Raw genomic sequence first — 19,739 nt, forward strand, 5'->3', positions numbered from 1 at the left:
TCCAGCAGCTCAAAAGAGCAGATCCTAATCCATGATCCATCTGTTCCAGATCGGCCCCGGGGGCAAGTCAGACCTGCCCCCAATCGATGGCCCCACGGACATGGATCGGGGCCCCATCCTGCCAGTGCCTCTGGGAATTCGGCCAGTGCTGAGCAGATACAGAGTGGAGGTAACAGCCTCGGAGCACCCGGTGTCCATGTGGAGCATTTCCTGGGGCAGGAGAGCATCTCCAAGGGTGCTGGAAGGGCAGGAGGGAGCTGGGAGTCAAGGATCTGTCTGTGGTGGCCAGACTGGGAACCAGGCTGCAGCATCCCTAAAAAAGCAGGGAACTGGATCACTTTGTGCTGTCAAAACTGGGCAGGACAGTGAGACAGCAGCACCTGGGCTGAGATGCAGCTCAGGGAACATTAGAGATGGACATGGAGCTGGATCATCTCTTCCCAAAAAAATCCTATAGCTCAGGTGTTCTGCATCCCACCAAACTCGGGCAAAGAGGATGGAATGCCTCTCATGTATCCATGGTTATCTAAATTGGGATTTTGTATCCAAAATAGTGTGGGCACGACCCAGGGCAGTGCCCGTCCCCTGTGCTGGCACTGCTGGGGCACCTCCAGTGCTGGGGGCAGCTCTGGGCCCCTCCTGACAGGAGAGACCCTGAGGGGCTGGAGCGTGTCCAGGGCAGGGAACGGAGCTGGGAAGGGGCTGGAGCAGCAGGAGCGGCTGAGGGAGCTGGGAAAGGGGCTCAGCCTGGAGCAAAGGAGGCTCCGGGGGGACCTTGTGGCTCTGCACAAGTCCCTGACAGGAGGGGGCAGCCGGGGGGGGTCGGGCTCTGCTCGCAGGGAACAGGGACAGGAGGAGAGGGAACGGCCTCAGGCTGGGCCAGGGCAGGCTCAGGGTGGACAGCAGCAGGAATTTCTGCATGGAAAGGGTGCTCAGGCCTTGGCAGGGGCTGCCCAGGGAGGTTTGGAGTGCCCATCCCTGGAGGTGTCCCAGGAAGGGCTGGAGGTGGCACTCAGTGCTCTGGGCTGGGGACAAGGTGGGCATCAGCCACAGGTTGGACTCGATGGGCTGGGACTGCTTCTCCAAATGATTCCGTGGTTCTGTGACGTGTCCCACGAGGGCCCCTGTCCCTTGGAGGTCCTGGTGGACACCCATGACCCAGGCAATGCCCACAGGGATGTTCAGGGCACATCTCAGCCCCGGGTGAAGGTGCTTCTGCTCAGGTGAGATGCCACTGACCAGGTCTCCAAAGGGATCTCGGCTCCTGGTTTTCCACACATTTGCATCGCCATAAATGAGTTGTGTTCCTCACAATTTTAATACAGCCATGGGGAATGAGGAGGTGGGGAAATCTCCATTTTGGGGAATTTTGGATGGTGGCAGTCTGTTACCCCAGGCAGGGACAGGGAAGTTTCCCCAGTGACACTGATTCCATTGGGACAAAGCCATGGCAGTGCTGGATCCAGAGCCACCACAGATGGACAGAGCTGCTCTGAGGAGTCCCAGGGTGGGAAAAGGCCAGGAAGGGAGAAAGGCAGGAAAAGGAGTGTCGAGAGCAGCAGCTGGGAGACCTTGGGCTGCAAACCAGGAGTGGGATGGAAGATTTGGGGTGTCAGGAGGAGATACCTCAGGAATTCCACTGCCCAGAGATGACATCGTCAGTGGGATCCCTCTCCATGGAGAACCAGCTCTCCAATGTGAGATCGTCCCGCTCACATTCACGTGCTCTCTCCTCCTCCTCCTGCCCTAGATCCTGTTCTGGGGGCTCAGGGACCTGAAGAGAGTGAACCTGGCTCAAGTGGACCGGCCCCGTGTGGACATCGAGTGCGCCGGAAAGGGCGTCCAGTCTGCCCTGATCCAGAACTACAAGAAAAACCCCAACTTCAGCACTTTGGTCAAGTGGTTCGAGGTGGTGAGTGTGGCTCCTTCCCTCTGATCCCTCACCTGGAACCCAGAATTTCTGGAGCCCACCATGGCTCTGAGCCCTTTACTCCAGTTTTCCCAAAGGAGTGGAGCATATGGACACCATTCCTTTACCTGAGGGCTCCCAAGCCACATTTTGCTGGAGCAGATCTGGACCTCTTCCTCCAGCATGATCCCAGTTCTGGTCTCAGCTCGTCTTCCCAACATGATCCCATTCTTAATCCCTACCCGCCTTCCCGACATGATCCCATTCTTAATCCCTACGGGCCTTCCCGACATGATCCCATTCCTAATCCCTACCCGCCTTCCCAACATGATCCCATTCTTAATCCCTACCCGCCTTCCCAACATGATCCCATTCCTAATCCCTACCCGCCTTCCCAACATGATCCCATTCTTAATCCCTACGGGCCTTCCCGACATGATCCCATTCCTAATCCCTACCCGCCTTCCCAACATGATCCCATTCTTATCCCTACGGGCCTTCCCGACATGAATCCCATTCCTAATCCCCTACCCGCCTTCCCAACATGATCCCATTCTTAATCCCTACGGGCCTTCCCGACATGATCCCATTCCTAATCCCTACCCGCCTTCCCAACATGATCCCATTCCTAATCCCTACCCGCCTTCCCAACATGATCCCATTCTTAATCCCTACGGGCCTTCCCGACATGATCCCATTCCTAATCCCTACCGGCCTTCCCGACATGATCCCATTCTTAATCCCTACGGGTCTTCCCGACATGATCCCATTCTTAATCCCTACCCGCCTTCCCAACATGATCCCATTCTTAATCCCTACGGGTCTTCCCGACATGATCCCATTCCTAATCCCTACCCGCCTTCCCAACATGATCCCATTCTTAATCCCTACCCGCCTTCCCAACATGATCCCATTCCTAATCCCTACGGGTCTTCCCGACATGATCCCATTCCTAATCCCTACCCGCCTTCCCAACATGATCCCATTCTTAATCCCTACCGGCCTTCCCGACATGATCCCATTCTTAATCCCTACCCGCCTTCCCAACATGATCCCATTCCTAATCCCTACCGGCCTTCCCAACATGATCCCATTCTTAATCCCTACCCGCCTTCCCAACATGATCCCATTCCTAATCCCTACCCGCCTTCCCGACATGATCCCATTCTTAATCCCTACCGGCCTTCCCAACATGATCCCATTCTTAATCCCTACGGGTCTCCCCAGCATGATCCCAATTCTGGTCCCTACTTCCCTTCCCAACCACCAAACCAGACGCTCCCAGTCCCTGATAACCATCCCTCCTCTTCGCAGGACCTCCCAGAGAACGAGCTGCTGCACCCGCCCCTGAACATCCGGGTGGTGGACTGCCGGGCCTTCGGGCGCTACACCCTGGTGGGCTCCCACACCGTCAGCTCCCTCCGCAAGTTCATCTACCGCCCGCCCGATAAGAAAGCCCAGCACTGGAACATGGCAGGTACCAGGACTGGGACATGGGGGCCTGGTCTGGAGCATCCATGGGGAGAAGAGGGAGGTGGGATGGGCTGTGAGGACCACGAGATGGTTGGTTAACCCACAGAACTTCTGGGTTTGGGTCCAGTCTTAACCAGAACTTCAAAAAAACCCCCCAAATTTAGCACTTTGGTAGTTCCAAGGGGTGAATCTCCTCTTCCCTTTGAGCCCTCAACCAGAACCCAGAATTTCTGGAGTCCAAACCGTGGCTCCAAGCCCTTTGCTGTGGTTTCCTCAGAGGGGTGAGGAGCCACAGGGTGCAATCCATCACTTCCCATTGATTTTTTGATCTGTGGGTCTTGCCTGCTCCCCCAATTCCTGTAAGACAAGAAAGGTTCACCTCTGACATCTCTGCAGCTTCAGGACTTGAGTCCCCAAGTATTCCTCAGGACTGGGACTGGATTTGGCCATGCTCAGTCCCCGTGGTGGCTGTAAAGAGCAGAGGTCGAGGCCCCTCTCAACCCAAACCACCCCAATGCATCAGCGACTGCAGCAAAACCCATCCCAGACCCACTTCCCACCCATCCCGAGGGCTTGGGAGCCGCCGGAATTGCTCCTCTCCTCCCAGCTTTGGAGCCGGAGGCTGGGCGAGATTCCCAAGGACACATCTGGTTGCATCCAGCTGACCAAGGGTTGTGTCCAAGCCAGCGGAGGCTTTCAGGACAATCTTCTCTGCCTCTTCTCCTCTGGACATTTCCTGCTTATCCTCCACCTTCCTTTGCTCCGTGTGGGATTTTGGTCCTGCTGAAGGCTCTGTGCTTATTTCCACTGCTCCAAACAAGGTGGTCCCACAGCGCTCCAGCCTGAATCCTGTGGGATCTCTCCTGAGCTCAGTTTCTGGCATGAATCCTGTGGGATCTCACCTGAGCTCAGTTTCTGGTGTGAATCCTGTGGGATCTCACCTGAGCTCAGTTTCTGGCATGAATCCTGTAGGATCTCTCCTGAATTCTCAGTTTCTGGCGTGAATCCTGTAGGATCTCTCCTGAATTCTCAGTTTCTGGCATGAATCCTGTGGGATCTCTCCTGAATTCTCAGTTTCTGGTGTGAATCCTGTGGGATCTTGCCTGAGCTTGGTTTCTGGTCTGAATCCTGTAGGATCCTACCTGAACTGTCGGTTTCTCCTCTCCAGTGTCCCTCTCCCTTGTTCTTTCTCCTTCTCTGTCCTCTGTCCAGCCAAACACCTCAACGGGTACCTGGCCATGACCAGCAGGGCCCATCGCTCTCGCCCCACAGGGGAGATCGTTGTCAACATGGAACCCGAGGTTCCCATCAAGAAGATGGACACGATGGTGAAGCTGGAAGCTGTGAGTATCCGCGTGCCATCACCTCTTTCCTCATGGAATTGCCGATTTCTGAGGGGTTCCACCCTGAACTGGATCAGCAGCATGTCCCAGGGACGTCGGGCTGTGTCACACTGAATGTGTCTGTGCCCAATTACTTGACCAGAATGGGACTTTCAGCTCCTTCTCCCACCCTGCTGCTCCAGAGCTTCCTCCACAAAAACAGATTCCTGCCAAGATGCTCCCAGGGCTGGAGCCCCTCTGCTCTGGAGCCAGGCTGGGAGAGCTGGGGGTGCTCACCTGGAGAAGGGAAGGATCCAGGAGAGCTCAGAGCCCTTGCAGGGCCTGAAGGGGCTCCAGGAGAGCTGGAGAGGGACTGGGGACAAGGCCACGGAGGGACAGGACACAGGGAATGGCTTCCCAGTGCCAGAGGCAGGGCTGGATGGGAGATTGGGAAGGAATTGTTCCCTGGGAGGGTGGGGAGGGTGTGGGATGGAATTCCCAGGGAAGCTGTGGCTGCCCCTGGATCCCTGGCAGTGCCCAAGGCCAGGTTGGATGGAGCTTGGAGCCACCTGGGCTAGTGGAGGGTGTCCCTGCCCATGGCAGGGGTGGAATGAGATTAAATTTAAGGTCTCTTCCCACCCAAGCCATTCTGGGACTGATGGTTTGCACTCAGCTGAGGGTGTGTCCTTAACCTGCTCTCCCTCTCCCTGTTCCGTTCCATCCCGGGCGGCAGAATTCCGATGCAGTGGTGAAGGTGGATGTGGTAAGCGATGGATCTTCTCTGCATCCCTGCTCCCAACCCTCTGCTCCCTCTGCAGCCCTTCCGTGCCACTTTCAATGGACCAGGCACCCTCCCCAGCCCAAGCCAGGCAGGGACATCCCCCCTCTGTCCCACAACAGAGACACAGCAGCGCTGTCCCCTTAAAGGATGTGGCAGTGGCCTCGTTCCTGCAGTTTGGGAAGCTCTTCTGAGCCGGGATTTCCCATCCCAGCTGTCCCAGGAGGAGCCAGGCAGGCAGTGCCCTGTGGGAGGGATGCTGGGGATTCCCACCACAGCCAGACAGCAGCTGGAAAAGGTTCCCTCGCTCCATCAGGTGGGCCCAGGGTGCTTTGCTGGGCACAGTTTGACGGCTGCCATGGAAGATTCCAGAGATGTAGCCTGGGAAATGCGTGGATAAATGGGATGATGGAAATGTGGAGGTGTTTTGGGACTGCCCCATCCCTGAAAGTGTCCAAGGTCAGGTTAGATGGGGCTTGCAACAACCTGGAATAGTGGAAGGTGTCAGGATTAGAGTTGGATGGGCCATAAGGTCCCTTCCCACCCAAACCATTCCGTGATTCTGGCACTGTCTCCCTAACCTTGGTCATCCTTGGCTGTTTTGTGCCTCAGTGTCTGCGGCTGTAAAAAGGAGAAAGTTCGTGAGGCCCCCAAGCCTGGGGGGTCCTCCCTCGTCACCCCCCACCTTTGTACTTCCAGAGGCGATTCCCCTTCACCTGATCCCTCCCCTTCCCCGTCTGTGCTTCCCTTGTCCCTTCAGACCGAGGAAGAGAAGGAGAAAAAGAAAAAGAAGAAGAAAGGAGGAGGAGGAGGAGGAGGAGGAGGTGGCGGGGAGGAAGTGGAGGAGGAGGAGCCAGACGAGAGCATGTTGGACTGGTGGTCCAAGTACTTCGCTTCCATTGAGACGATGAAGGAGGTGGGTGAGGAGCAGCAGCAAGGGGTATCCAGGGGACATTGTTTCCTTACTGCAAGGTCTCCCCTAATTCCAGCTCCTTCCAAAGCCTTGGGGCTGTGCTGCGTCCCACAACTGTTACAGAATCCCAAAATTGTTCAGGCTGGAAAAGCCCTTGGAGATCATCGCTCCAACCATTCCCTGGCACTGCCAAGGCCACCACTGACCATGTCCCCAAGTGCCACATCCACATGGCTTCAAACCTCTCCAGGGATGGGGACTCCACCACTGCCCTGGGCAGCTTTTCCGTGAAAACTTTGTTCCAAATTTCCAGTGGCTTCCTTTCTCCCCCAGCAACTCCGGCAGCAGGAAGCAGCTGCGGCAGAAGCGGAGGAGAAGGAAGAGATGGAGATCGGAGAGGGTAAGGCCGGGAGTGAGAGAGGGAACATGGCAGGGAAATGTGGGACCAGGATTCCTCTTGGTGCTTGGACATCCCTTTGGGAATCTGCCACAGCTCTCCGGCCAAACCGGACACTCCCAGTGTGTTGTGTTTTCCCAAAAAGGGTCGATTTTTGAGGATGTTTTTCCCTGCGTGTTGAGCTCTTTGTTGCTGTCCTAACGCGGGTGGTGAAGACAAATACACAATGTAGGGCAAGTTGTCTCACCTAATTTATCCATTTATAACATTTTATATATAATTCATAATATATAATATATAATATATAATATATAATATATATTTTATATATTATATATATATATTTTATATATTATATATTATATATTATATATTATATATTATATATTATATATTATATATTATATATTATATATTATATATTATATATTTTTTTTCACTTATTATCCTTTTATAAAATTATGGGATTGATTATGGCCTAAATGTGTTTTTCACTGAAGGAATTTGGGTCCGTAGCTCAGGTGGGCTTCTGACATTGCCTAAATTTGGGCGATACTGATTTTGTCCCAAAAATGATGCAGGCCAAGAATCCTGGGACTGGTTGGTCAAGGGTGACTTTGTCCATCTGCCCGTGCCGCCAGCAGGGCTGGGAGGGGCGTCCCTGTGGAATTCCACCCTCGTTTTCCATATGCTCCATGTCCCCATGACAGGGGGTTGTTGTTGTGCCCAGGTGACACAAAATCCTTCAGCTGAGTAAAATTCTGAGCCTGCTTTCTTTTGGAAGACTGATCTTTATACCCCAGGAAAAATGAGGTTGGGTCTTGCTGAGCTTGGAGACAACTCTGAGCAGGTTCTTCTGGGCTTGCTCTGGTGTCCCCCGTGGTTTTCTTTCTGTCTCTTTAGAATGATCCATTTCCTTCAGCTCTCCCACTCCTTCTTCCTTTCCTCTTCCATGTGAAGTTTTTCCGTCTGTCTGTCCCCATCACTGGGCATTGTCCAGCCCTCATGAAAGCTGGCAGAGGCACCAAGGGACAGGGATTGCAGCGGGGGGGAGAAGTTTCCTTTGAATCCACCTTTTCCAGCAGCATCTTCCCAGCTGTCCATGGCTGGTGATTGCTCTGAACGAGCTCTGGTGACCTGTGATTGCAGCTGCTCCTGGACAAACCGAGGGCAGCAGCATCCCCTCTGTATTCCCAGGCTGGGGTTCCACTCCCCAGGCTCCATAAAGCAGGAAAAGTCTCTGGCAGAAGGAAGAAGAGATGCTGTGGGCAGGACCAGGTTTTCTCACCGCTGTCGAAGTTCTCTGTCCCTGTTTTGTAGTCCTCAAAGTGATTCCTGCTCAGGTCAGCGCTGGAATTCCCTGCACAGAGACCTCCAGGCTCCTGGAGATGCTGTGATCCAGAGCCAAGGAAAGAGGACAGGGCTGGGATGGGACTTGCAGGCAGCGGCAGCTGGCAGCTTTCATGCTCCTCTTCTTTGAAGGACCTTGTCCAAGCCTCGCCCCATCTCCCCCACCTTTCCTCACCCTCATTTCCATCTCCTCCCTCCCTCCTCACCCTCATTTCCATCTCCTCCCTCCGCACCGTTCCCCCCCGGACTCAGAGACCAAACTTGGTGACTCTCCCATGAAAGGCTCCAAGGCTCAGGCGAAGAACAAGGACAAGTCCAAGGCACCCAAAGATGACAAGAAAAAGAAGCAGCAGCCAGTCCCCGAGCTCCCTGAGAAGAAGAAGCAGCAGAAGATCGATGAACTCAAGGTACTGGGGGGTGTTTCCAAGGAAGTACCTAATCCTAGGGATGATGTGCCTTGGGACACCTCTCCTACGGATGTATCTTGGGACAAGGCTTCCCAGCCTCTCTCCATAGCTGGAAGGAGTCTGAGGTCACAAGAAAAGGGGTTGTCCCGGGATAGGCTCATCCTTGGGGCATCTTGGATATGTCCCAGCTGGAGGGGAGAGTTTTCCTGCCTGGATGTGGCTGGCACAGCTGGGATTCAGGGCAGGAATGGGCTCTGGTTCAGTGATCCCAAGGATTTCTTAGGATTTATGTCACCTGTGGTTCTGGGGCTCAGATGGAGTTTGGACCTGGGTCCTTGTCTTGGTTTGAGACACCCCCAGACAGTGGCCCCAATGGCCCCACCCGTTGTTCCGAGATGCCCTTTTTCCAACCCAGTAACGCTGGAGACCCTTCCTCTTCCTAGAAAAATCAGGCACTGGGAGCTGAGGTGTCCACATTCACAGAATCCCAGGATCGCTGAGGCTGGAAAAGCCCTCCCAGACCATCGAGTCCAACCTGTGACCAATCCCTACCTTGTCCCCAGCTCAGAGCACTGAGTGCCACCTCCAGGAATTCCTTGGACACCTCCAGGGATGGGCACTCCAAACCTCCCTGGGCAGCCCCTGCCAAGGCCTGAGCACCCTTTCCATGGGGAAATCATTCCAAATATCCAACCTGAGCCTGACCTGGCACATCTTGAGGCCGTTTCCTCTTGTCCTGTCCCTTGTTTCTTCTGAGCTGTCTGAGTACTCACCACATCTTTTCCTCACCTTTATTTTTATCCCAAATTCCCTCCTTTTATATTCCTGTCATCTCAGGTCTTCAACAAAGAGCTGGAAGCAGAGTTTGACAACTTTGAGGATTGGCTGCACACCTTCAACCTGCTCCGGGGGAAGATCGGGGACAATGATGACAACGCTACGGAGGAGGAGCGGATAGTGGGGAGGTTCAAAGTGAGTGAGTGGGGAGGTTCAAAGTGAGCGGTCAGGAATGTTGGCTGGGACCTCGGGGAGGGTGTTTTGGGATGGGTTTGCTTCCCTGGAGACCCTGGGCAGCAGGACTCAGCCGGGCCATGCTCTCCCTTGCACCAGGGCTCCATGTGTGTCTACAAAGTGCCGCTCCCTGATGACATCACCAAGGAGGCTGGATATGACCCCACCTTTGGGATGTTCCAGGGGATCCCCAGCAACGACCCCATCAATGTGCTGGTCCGAGTCTACATCGTGAGGGTGAGTGGGAGTTTGGGGTGTGACAGGCAGGATCCAGCACTCCCTTCCACCCAGAGCTGGTCCTGGTGCCATAGGGATGGTGGGATTTAGATCCAGTGCATCAGGACCCGGGATGCCGCTTGAGGACTGAAGCAGCTCCTTGGTTATGGAATGGTTTGGGTTGGAAGGGACCTTTAAGCCCATCCCCTTCCACCCCCTGCTGTGGGCAGGGACACCTCCCACTGTCCCAAGTTGTTCAGGCATATCCCAGGGTATCCAGACCCTGAACGGTGTCCCCAGGGCTGTGTGCTCCCACCGCTGGGAACAGGACAGATCCAAGCTCCTGCCAGATCCAGAGACCTCCTGCCAGCAGGTGGGATGGACCGGCGTATCCTAGTGCTCAGTTCCCATGGATAGTTTGGACCAGCCCGGAATGTGAGGTGTTGGTTCCTTCCACAGCCATGCCACCACCCCAGTGATGGTTCAGGATGGGAGAGAATGGGAGAAGAAGACTGGAACGGGATCTGGCAGGATCGAGTAGATCCATCTGAAGGACAGGGCACTTCCTTGAACATGTGCTCCTTGATCATTGATCTGATCCAGCCAATGCACGTTGTTCCTTTATATATGGAGTGTGCTCTGGAAAAAGTCACTTCCTGACCTCTGAGCTGGTCATCCACCTGTCCCCAGGTGTGGAGTTCTGCAGCCAGGCTCTTGGGAGGGGTCTCCATCCTGCTGGAAGCACCTGGGCTGCCCTTTGCCACCACCTTGTCCCAGTGTGCTACAAATGGAACCTACTTTTGGTTCCTTTCCCACCAGCCTGGTTGTCCATCCAGAGCTGCTTCCCGCTGGGATATGGAGTCTCCCATCCATCACCAGGCTGGAATAGTAGACAACCTATTGGTTGGTCAATGCCAAAACCAACCAGGACTGGGTGGATGTGTTCTCACGTGGGCATCTGCTGCTGCGCCATGCTTGGAGGTGGGATTGGAGAGTTTGGGGGTCCTCACCCCCTCTCTGGGGAGAATCCAGTGTGGAGAGAACACAAGGGGAAGGGGACGGATGTCTCGGCATCCTGGTCAGGTTCTTGCTGAGGGTGTTTCCTGAGAGCCTCTTTTTTGCCTCTGATGAGATTCCAAAGGTGACTGTGGTGACATCTCAGGACACAGCCAGCTCCAGCCTTGCCCTAAACCAGGACAGGGATTAACACGAGGCGGGAATATCCCCGTTTCAATCCAAGACACTCTGTTTAGGGACTGAAGTGGCCGAGTGTTCTCAGGGATGGAGAACGAGCCCATCCCTGAATCCGTGACTGCCTGGGACAGCAGTGACCCATCCCATCTGTTCCCTCCAGGCCACGGACCTCCACCCTGCTGACATCAACGGGAAAGCCGATCCCTACATTGCCATCAAGCTGGGCAAGACGGACATCAAGGACAAGGAGAACTACATCTCCAAGCAGCTGAACCCTGTCTTTGGGAAGTGAGTCTGCGCCTGGAATTGCTGAGCTGAGCCTGCGCTTGCCGGCCCTCAGCCCTGCACCTGAGCTCTCCCGTGGCCGCTCCTTGAGCTGGAATGATGGGATTCATCCCACAGTGTGGATGTCCTTCTGGGATGTCCTTCTTTGCCAGTGTGTGGTCAGTGTAGGAGCGGGTGTTTAAGAGACGAACCTGAAATTTATCTGATGGGGGTGAAATACCCACTGAGGAATCATTAGACCTAAATTTGAGTGAGAATAAAACACAAACTCAGTTTCAGAACTGTTGGGACATCCAGGTCAAGGATTTTCCCTCCTGTCGAGGGCTGGTGGGTCTGGCAGAGTTGGTGGTTGAGTTAAAACCCACCTCAGATGTCCTGCAGTAGTGGATGCAAATTGAACACCATCCATGGACTGGAGTATACCCACCTCCCCCCTGGCGGACAAACCACGGGTCTGTCCTGAGTGGCAGCCAGACCCTCCAGCTGCTTTTCTCTACTTCCCCCAATCCCAGATCCTTCGACATCGAGGCCACCTTCCCCATGGAGTCCATGCTGACCGTGGCTGTGTACGACTGGGACTTGGTGGGCACCGACGACCTCATTGGGGAGACCAAGATCGACCTGGAGAATCGCTTCTACAGCAAGCACCGGGCGACCTGCGGGGTGTCCCAGACCTACTCCATGTGCGGGAAAAGCCTTCCCTGCCCCACCTTCCACCTGGACCCTCCTCTGCATCACCTCCCACCCCGAGCCAAGAGCTCCCACAGGAATCCTCCCCCTTCACTGCCTGCTGATCCCGGAATGATTTGTTTTGGGAAGGACCTCGCTCCATCCAATCCTGCTGTGGGCAGGGCTTAACGGAGGAGTCTGTGCTGTCCCCGGTTTTGTGACCAGCACTAGGGAGCAGTGGAACGAGTTGTCAGGAGCCCAGGGCAGGAGGGAGGGACTGGGAGGACTGGGAGGACTGGGAAGAGGGTTGAGGTCAGGGCTGAAATAGGAGCAGAGCAAGTGGGGTGATGCCGAGCATCAGGAAGCAAGTGGGATGCACTGGGAATTCCAGGTCTGAGCCAAGGTGGGGTGGAAGGTGTTTGCAGAAGGGGCACAGAGGGGTCAAGTCTTCTCTGAAGTTTCACCTCTGCTGCCTCAAATCCTTTCCCCGGCAATTTTGGGTCCTTTGTGGTGCAGTGGCTTTTTTTCTGGCAAAAGGGAAAAAAAAGTCTCTTTCCTCCCAACCTTTTTTTCTCTGACCTGGCCCTCCTGTTCCCAGCCATGGGTACAACACCTGGCGTGACCCCATGAAGCCCTCCCAAATCCTGTCCAAGCTGTGCAAAGAGGGAAAAGTGGATGGGCCGCACTTCGGGCCAGGGGGAAGAGTGAAAGTTGCCAACAGGGTCTTCACCGGCCCCACGGAGATCGAGGATGAAAATGGTATGGCGCTGTGGGGTCATCCCATGGGATGGAGGTTCTGGAGGGGAGCAGGGGTCTGGGGGGTCTGCTCATCATCCAGGGTTGGAATCTCAGACTAATTTGAATCATGGAATGGTTTGAAAGGGACTTCTGAAGGTCATCCAGTCCAACCCCCCCAGATAGATGTGGTGGCCCCATCCCCCAGCCCTGCAGTCACCATCCCAGTATGGGACCAGAGTCCTACAGACCCTCCAGGCCAGTGGGTTCCTCTTGGAATCACTCAAGGACATCCATGGACACCCAGAGTGACCGAAGCTGCCTCTGGAAACACCCCCCTGGCAGTGCATGTCCAAAGAGCAATGGAGACACCTCATGGCTTTTCCAGGGTGTAGGAAATAGTCATCCATGGAAATGCATTCCCAAACCATGGGATATGAGGGTTGCCTTCCAACACATGTGCCCAAGAAAGAGGGAGACGGGCCAGGACGGGTGAAGGAGAGGAGTTAAAACATGGTCAGCGGACATGGAATTGGTTCAGACAGGGAAGACTGGATGGGGATCTGGACCCTCTTCTGTAGGGATAGAGAGAGGAGGGCGGAGTGAGGAAATGCCGGCTGAGGAACAAAGTGTTCCCAAGGGATGGGGAGGCAGTTCTGCACCTTGGAGCAGGGGTGGAGGCCCCGGGTGCTTTGCCATCCCTGTCCCAGTTGTCCAAGATCTCCTTTGTCCTCCAGGCCAGAAGAAGCCGACAGACGAGCACCTGGCGCTGGCGGTGCTGCGGCACTGGGAGGACATCCCGCGGGCCGGCTGCCGCTCGTCCCTGAGCACGTGGAGACGCGGCCGCTGCTCAACCCTGACAAGCCGGGCATCGAGCAGGTCTCACATCCCAGCGGGAACGGGAGCAGCCCATGGGGGCCAAAGCAGCCCTAACCCACCTCGGGATGGGCAGGTCACCCCAGGAGCCCAGCAGAGAAAATCTCCGGTGCCTCCCGATCCATCCTCATCCATTTCACCTCCCACAGTCCCTCCTGATTCCCCACATCTGGGGTACCTGGGAGCAAAATTCCCAACAGATTCCCAAGCAGAAGGAACTGGGAACCCCGGGATGCTGTACATAAAAGGCAGTGCTGGGAATTCCTTGGAGACTCTGAACCTTCTGGAGTCCTGAGGAGGACTCTGAGCCCATTTTGCAGGGGGAGGTCACAGCCCTGTTGAGTAAAGGGGGGAGAGCAGGAAGAGAGTTGGGCTCTGGTTGTTTTACAGACCTGATTTTGGTCAGAAATCTCCCAAAATCCAATCTGGGCTGCCCCACTGAGTCTTCCACAGGTTCCTTGTAGAGGCTGCGAGCAGAGAAGGGAAATCTCCCCTTGGTGCTTGGCTCACCCTGGTGAGGCTGATCCGAGCTCACGTGGAGATCATGGAATGGTTTGGGTGGGAAGGGCCTTAAAGCCCATCCAGTTCCACCTCCTGCCATGGGCAGGGACACCCTCCATGAGATGCTTCTGCAGGGGTGGAGAAGGATTCATGGCATGGGAGAAGCTTGTCCCGTTCCATGTCTGGCATGGCCGGAGGGATTGCTGTGGGAAGAGCGGGACACTCGGTGAGGAGGGGACAGGAGGGACCAGGGGAGCTGACAGTGTCTCTGCCACCCCGCAGGGCCGCCTGGAGATGTGGGTGGACATGTTCCCCATGGATATGCCAGCGCCTGGCCCTGCCATCGATATTTCTCCCAGGAAACCAAAGAAGTAAGGAACAGGCCAGCCAACCAATCCCAGGGAAACAGGAGGTTGGGGATGGAGCCCATCTTCTCCCATCTCCTGCCGCTGCTCCATGGCCAGCCCAGCCCTCTGCTCGGGTTCCTCAGCCATGCTGGCACTTCCAGAGATCCCAACACTGGAGGCAGTTCCAGAGCTGCTCCTGAGGGTGGTATCCCAACTCTTCCATCCCCTGCAGCTCCCGATCTTTCTTGGCTGTGTAAACTGGGAAATTCCATCCTTCCCAGGCCTCGTCACGGGGCCAGGGCAAAGCAGAATGCCCAGCCCTGAGCGTCTCCTGGGCAGGGATATCCCAGGGCAGTTTGGAGGGGGCTTTCCCAGGAGGTGATGGATAGAAGGAGGGGTGGTGGAGGCGACTGGGACAGCTGATCATTCCCAGCAGGAAAGAGCAGGCACAGACAGCGCATGGAGAGGGAAGAAGGACATTTCTTCCCGCGATATCCCTCCTAGCCCTCTCTCACCCTGCTGGCCTAGGTCCTTGGGCCCCTTTTCCTACCCCCAGGGCTGGGATACAGGGATGGCACTGGGAATCCTGCTGGGAGCCTCTTGTGCAGGCTTGGGTGGAGAGAACATCCCTGGATCCCAGCTGGGAGAGGCACAGCATGGGACAGGCAGGAGCAGACAGGAGGGGCTGGAAAAGGTGGAGGAATCCCACGAATGGGCTCAGCCAGGGCACTGCCAGAGGGAGATCCCAAAGGATTCCCAGGTTAAGGAAGCTGTGCTTCCCTCACCTGGGGGACTCCCTGGTGCTTCCAGTGAGGTGCTGTGGCTGTGGCCATGTGTCCTGAGCCTCCCTCCAGCCTCACCTCTCGCTGCAGGAGCCGGGATTCTGCTCTTGCTCCAGCCACTCCCACTGTGGGAGCCACTTCCTCCATCACCAAAATTCCCAGCCAAGCAGAAGTGATGGGAAACACCCCAGCTGCTGCACAGTGCTGGGAATTCCTTGGAGACCCCAAACCTCCTGGAGTCCTGAGGAGGACTCTGAGCCCATTTTGGAGGGAGGTCACAGCCCTCTTGAGTAAACGGGGGAGAGCAGGAAGAGAGGTGGGCTCTGATTGTTTTACAGACCTGATTTTGGTCAGAAATCTCCCAAAATCCAAGCCTGGGCTATCCCCACTGATCCTTTGGCAAATTCCTTGTAGAGGCTGCGAGCAGAGGAGGGAAAGCTCCCCTTGGTGCTTGGCTCACCCTGGTGAGGCTGATCCGAGCTCACGTGGAAATCATGGAATCATGGAATGGTTTGGGTGGGAAGGGCCTTAAAGCCCATCCAGTTCCACCTCCTGCCATGGGCAGGGACAACTTCCACTATCCCGGGTGCTCCAAGCCCCATTCAAGTTTTGGACACTGCCAGGGATCCAGGGGCAGCCCCAGCTGCTCTGGGAATTCCATCCCAGCCTCTCCCCACCCTCCCAGCCAGGAATTCCTTCCCAATATCCCATCCATCCCTCTGGCACTGGGAAGCCATTCCCTGTGTCCTGTCCCTCCGTGCCTTGTCCCCAGTCCCTCTCCAGCTCTCCTGGAGCCCTGGAAGGGGCTCCGAGCTCTCCCTGGATCCTTCTTTTCTCCAGGTGAGCACCCCCAGCTCTCCCAGCCTGTCCCCATAGCAAGAGTCCCATCCCTGTAATCATCTCCATGGTTGAGATCCCCTCTTGATCCCTGGGATAGATCCCTTTGAGCAGTTCCCTGTTCCTGGTGCCCGGCCCTGCTCTCTGGCAGCATCACCCCGTCCCCTCCTATCCCATTCCCTGTTCCCATGCCTCACCTCCCTTTCCCTCCCTCGGGCAGGTACGAGCTCAGGGTGATCGTGTGGAACACCGACGAGGTCATCCTGGAGGATGACGACTACTTCACGGGCGAGAAATCCAGTGACATTTTTGTCAGGGGGTAGGTACAGCCTGGAATTCCAGTGGTGCCTCCTCCGCTCCTCCCGGGGTGGGCGCCAGTCCTTGCTGGGGTAGGAGCGGGAAGAGGGGTAGGACACGGATGGTGCTGGGGGTCCCACCGCTGCCGGTGTCTCCTGTGCCATTTCCTGCCTCTCCCCTCTCCTTGGCTGCACGTCCCACTGCCTGTGCCCGGTGCCCCGCTTGGAGCTGCGGGTGGTTGTCTGGAGCACCCCTGAGGTGGTTTCGGAACGCGATGCTTTCCTGGCGGGAGAGGAGATGCCTGACGTCTCTGGCAGGGGGTGATGAGGCCTCTTGGTCCCCTCTGCCCCTCTCTGAGTTTGTCTTGGTGTCCCCTCATGGCATTCCCACCATGACACCCACAATTCCAGCATCTGGAGCCAAACTGGTGGTGGTTGTTCTGAAGGTTTGCTCCCATCTCCACTTCAACCTCATTCAGCAGGAAGGGAAAGCCCCTTCCAGAATTCCACCACATCAGAGAGCCACAGAATCGTGGAATGCTTTGGGTGGGAAGGGACCTTAAACCTCATCCCATGGGGATGGGGTGCCCTGGGCAGGGACACCTTCCACTATCCCAGGCTGCGGTTCTGTCTCTCAACAGACAAATCCCATGGGATGCAGCTCCAAGGAATCCAAGCAAAACCCCTGAGATCCAGGGAGACCTTGGAGCCATCCCAGCAGCTCCATCCCTCTGGAATTTCAGCACCTTTCATCCCTGGAAGTGTCCAAGGCCAGGTTGGACAGAGCTTGGAACAGCCTTGGGCACTGCCAGGGATCCAGGGGCAGCCACAGCTTCCCTGTGCCAGGGCCTGCCCACCCTGCCAGGGAACAATTCCTCCCCAATCTCCCATCCAGCCCTGCCCTCTGGCACTGGGAAGCCATTCCCCGTGTCCTGTCCCTCCAGCCCTTGTCCCCAGTCCCTCTCCAGCTCTGTTCTGATCCCTTTCCATCCTGCTCTGCTCCAGCCTCCCCAGCAGTGCTCCCAGCTCCTGTACAATTCCTTAACACCTCCGTGCCCAGAGTAGACCCTCAGACAACCCCCTTGAATCTCTTTCTCCCGAAGTCCTCTGTTCCCTCTGGGACCCTCCTGCCCCTTGGATTTGCTGCTGCAGTGTCTGGAGCAGCGCCAGTGCCTCGTTCACATCTTTTAGGTCCTTCCAGTCCTGGAGACAGCCTGGCTGCCTGGACAGGGTGGTCCTGTGCCCTCTCCTTCCCAGTGTAAACCTGTGCCCACCTCTCACCCCCCGGGCCCTGCAGGTGGCTGAAGGGGCAGCAGGAGGACAAGCAGGACACGGATGTCCATTACCACTCCCTCACCGGTGAAGGCAACTTCAACTGGCGCTACATCTTCCCCTTCGACTACCTGATGGCCGAGGAGAAGATCGTAATCTCCAAGAAGGAGTCCATGTTCTCCTGGGATGAGACCGAGTACAAGATCCCAGCCCGCCTCACCCTGCAGGTCTGGGATGCCGACCACTTCTCGGCCGATGATTTCCTGGGTACGTGGAGGGTCCAGAGCATCCCACAAACCCCTTGAGCTGCTGCTGGATGGAGCAGGTGGGATGAGAGAGCAGGAAGGGTCTGCAGAGGGATCTGGACAGGCTGGATCCATGGGCCAAGACCAAGCGGCAGGGCCTGAACTGGGGTCCCACCAACCCCACAGAGCACTTCAGGCTGGGCCAGAGGGGCTGGAAAAGGCCCTGGGGGTGCCAGTGGCTGGGCACGAGCCCAGGGGTGCCCAGGGGGACAAGAGGCCACTGGCCCCGGGGCTGTGCCAGCTCTGGGCTGGCAGCAGGGCCAGGGCAGTGCCCGTCCCCTGTGCTGGCACTGCTGGGGCACCTCCAGTGCTGGGGGCAGCTCTGGGCCCCTCCTGACAGGAGAGACCCTGAGGGGCTGGAGCGTGTCCAGGGCAGGGAACGGAGCTGGGAAGGGGCTGGAGCAGCAGGAGCGGCTGAGGGAGCTGGGAAAGGGGCTCAGCCTGGAGCAAAGGAGGCTCCGGGGGACCTTGTGGCTCTGCACAAGTCCCTGACAGGAGGGGGCAGCCGGGGGGGTCGGGCTCTGCTCGCAGGGAACAGGGACAGGAAGGAGAGGGAACGGCCTCAGGCTGGGCCAGGGCAGGCTCAGGGTGGACAGCAGCAGGAATTTCCTGCATGGAAAGGGTGCTCAGGCCTTGGCAGGGGCTGCCCAGGGAGGTTTGGAGTGCCCATCCCTGGAGGTGTCCCAGGAAGGGCTGGAGGTGGCACTCAGTCCTCTGGGCTGGGGACAAGGTGGGCATCAGCCACAGGTTGCACGTGGTGGTCTCAGAGGTCTTTTCCAACATTCATGATCCCTTCATTCTGAGATCCCTTTTCTCCACTCCTCCTGTAGCCAAGACACCAGGTTTTTCCTTCCCAGAGCTGGTTCAAAGCTGCTCCCCAGGGCAGGAGATGCTGGTCCAGCCCCTCTCCAGGCAAGGACTTGGCCTTTTTGGGGTGCCAACCTCTGTGCTCCCCTTTGTCCTGCCAGGAGCCATTGAGCTGGACCTGAACCGCTTCCCCCGGGGAGCCAAGACATCCAAGCAGTGCAGCCTGGAGATGGTGACCAACGAGGCCGAGCTGCCCATGATCTCCATCTTCAAGCAGAAGCGGGTCAAGGGCTGGTGGCCGTTTGTGGCCAGAGACGAGAACGATGAGCTGGAGATCACCGTAAGGATGGGGGAAAGGGAGGGTTTGCCTCCTGGGGACTGCACTCTTTGCGCTTCCCCCCACATGGGTTCGTTCCCTCGGGACCCCTCTGCCCTGGGGGATGGAGGTGGGAGCGTGTCCCAGGCCTCAGCACAGCTCTCTGCTCCCTGCAGGGAAAAGTCGAGGCTGAGCTGCACCTTCTGACAGCAGAGGAGGCTGAGAAATCCCCTGCTGGGCTGGCCCGAAACGAGCCTGATCCCCTGGAGAAACCCAAGTGAGCAGGAAAAGCCTCTGCAGCAGAGACCTGGGATTATGGGCTTCTACTCCCACCTGGAGTGCTGCATACAGATGTGGGCCCCAAAACAAGGAAGACATGGACCTGTTGGAATGGCTCCAGAGGAGGCCCCGGAGCTGCTCCAGGGCTGGAGCCCCTCTGCTCTGCAGCCAGGCTGGGAGAGCTGGGGGTGCTCACCTGGAGAAGAGAAGGATCCAGGGAAGCTCAGAGCCCCTTGCAGGGCCTGAAGGGGCTCCAGGAGAGCTGGAGAGGGACTGGGGACAAGGCATGGAGGGACAGGACACAGGGAATGGCTTCCCAGTGCCAGAGGGCAGGGCTGGATGGGATATTGGGAAGGAATTGTTCCCTGGGAGGGTGGGCAGGCCCTGGCACAGGGTGCCCAGAGCAGCTGGGGCTGCCCCTGGATCCCTGGCAGTGCCCAAGGCCAGGCTGGACATTGGGGC

At 56.8% G+C, this 19,739-nt stretch overlaps 1 protein-coding gene across 1 annotated transcript in view; it reads left to right on the top strand.

Annotated features, from left to right (window-relative positions):
• Positions 1 to 19,739, top strand: part of OTOF (otoferlin) — a 79,109-nt gene that overhangs the window by 58,033 nt on the left and 1,337 nt on the right. The window contains 20 exon segments of the mRNA XM_039569728.1: positions 50 to 169; positions 1,751 to 1,912; positions 3,224 to 3,386; positions 4,595 to 4,725; positions 5,438 to 5,467; positions 6,243 to 6,398; positions 6,729 to 6,795; positions 8,425 to 8,549; positions 9,387 to 9,521; positions 9,660 to 9,797; positions 11,131 to 11,258; positions 11,768 to 11,938; positions 12,523 to 12,683; positions 13,397 to 13,474; positions 13,477 to 13,538; positions 14,319 to 14,407; positions 16,223 to 16,321; positions 17,596 to 17,837; positions 18,844 to 19,022; positions 19,175 to 19,275. Of these exon segments, the coding sequence (XP_039425662.1) occupies positions 50 to 169; positions 1,751 to 1,912; positions 3,224 to 3,386; positions 4,595 to 4,725; positions 5,438 to 5,467; positions 6,243 to 6,398; positions 6,729 to 6,795; positions 8,425 to 8,549; positions 9,387 to 9,521; positions 9,660 to 9,797; positions 11,131 to 11,258; positions 11,768 to 11,938; positions 12,523 to 12,683; positions 13,397 to 13,474; positions 13,477 to 13,538; positions 14,319 to 14,407; positions 16,223 to 16,321; positions 17,596 to 17,837; positions 18,844 to 19,022; positions 19,175 to 19,275 (2,537 nt within the window).

The sequence above is a fragment of the Corvus cornix genome, chromosome 3 (genome assembly GCF_000738735.6).
Source record: "Corvus cornix cornix isolate S_Up_H32 chromosome 3, ASM73873v5, whole genome shotgun sequence".
In the NCBI taxonomy this organism is placed as follows: domain Eukaryota; kingdom Metazoa; phylum Chordata; class Aves; order Passeriformes; family Corvidae; genus Corvus; species Corvus cornix.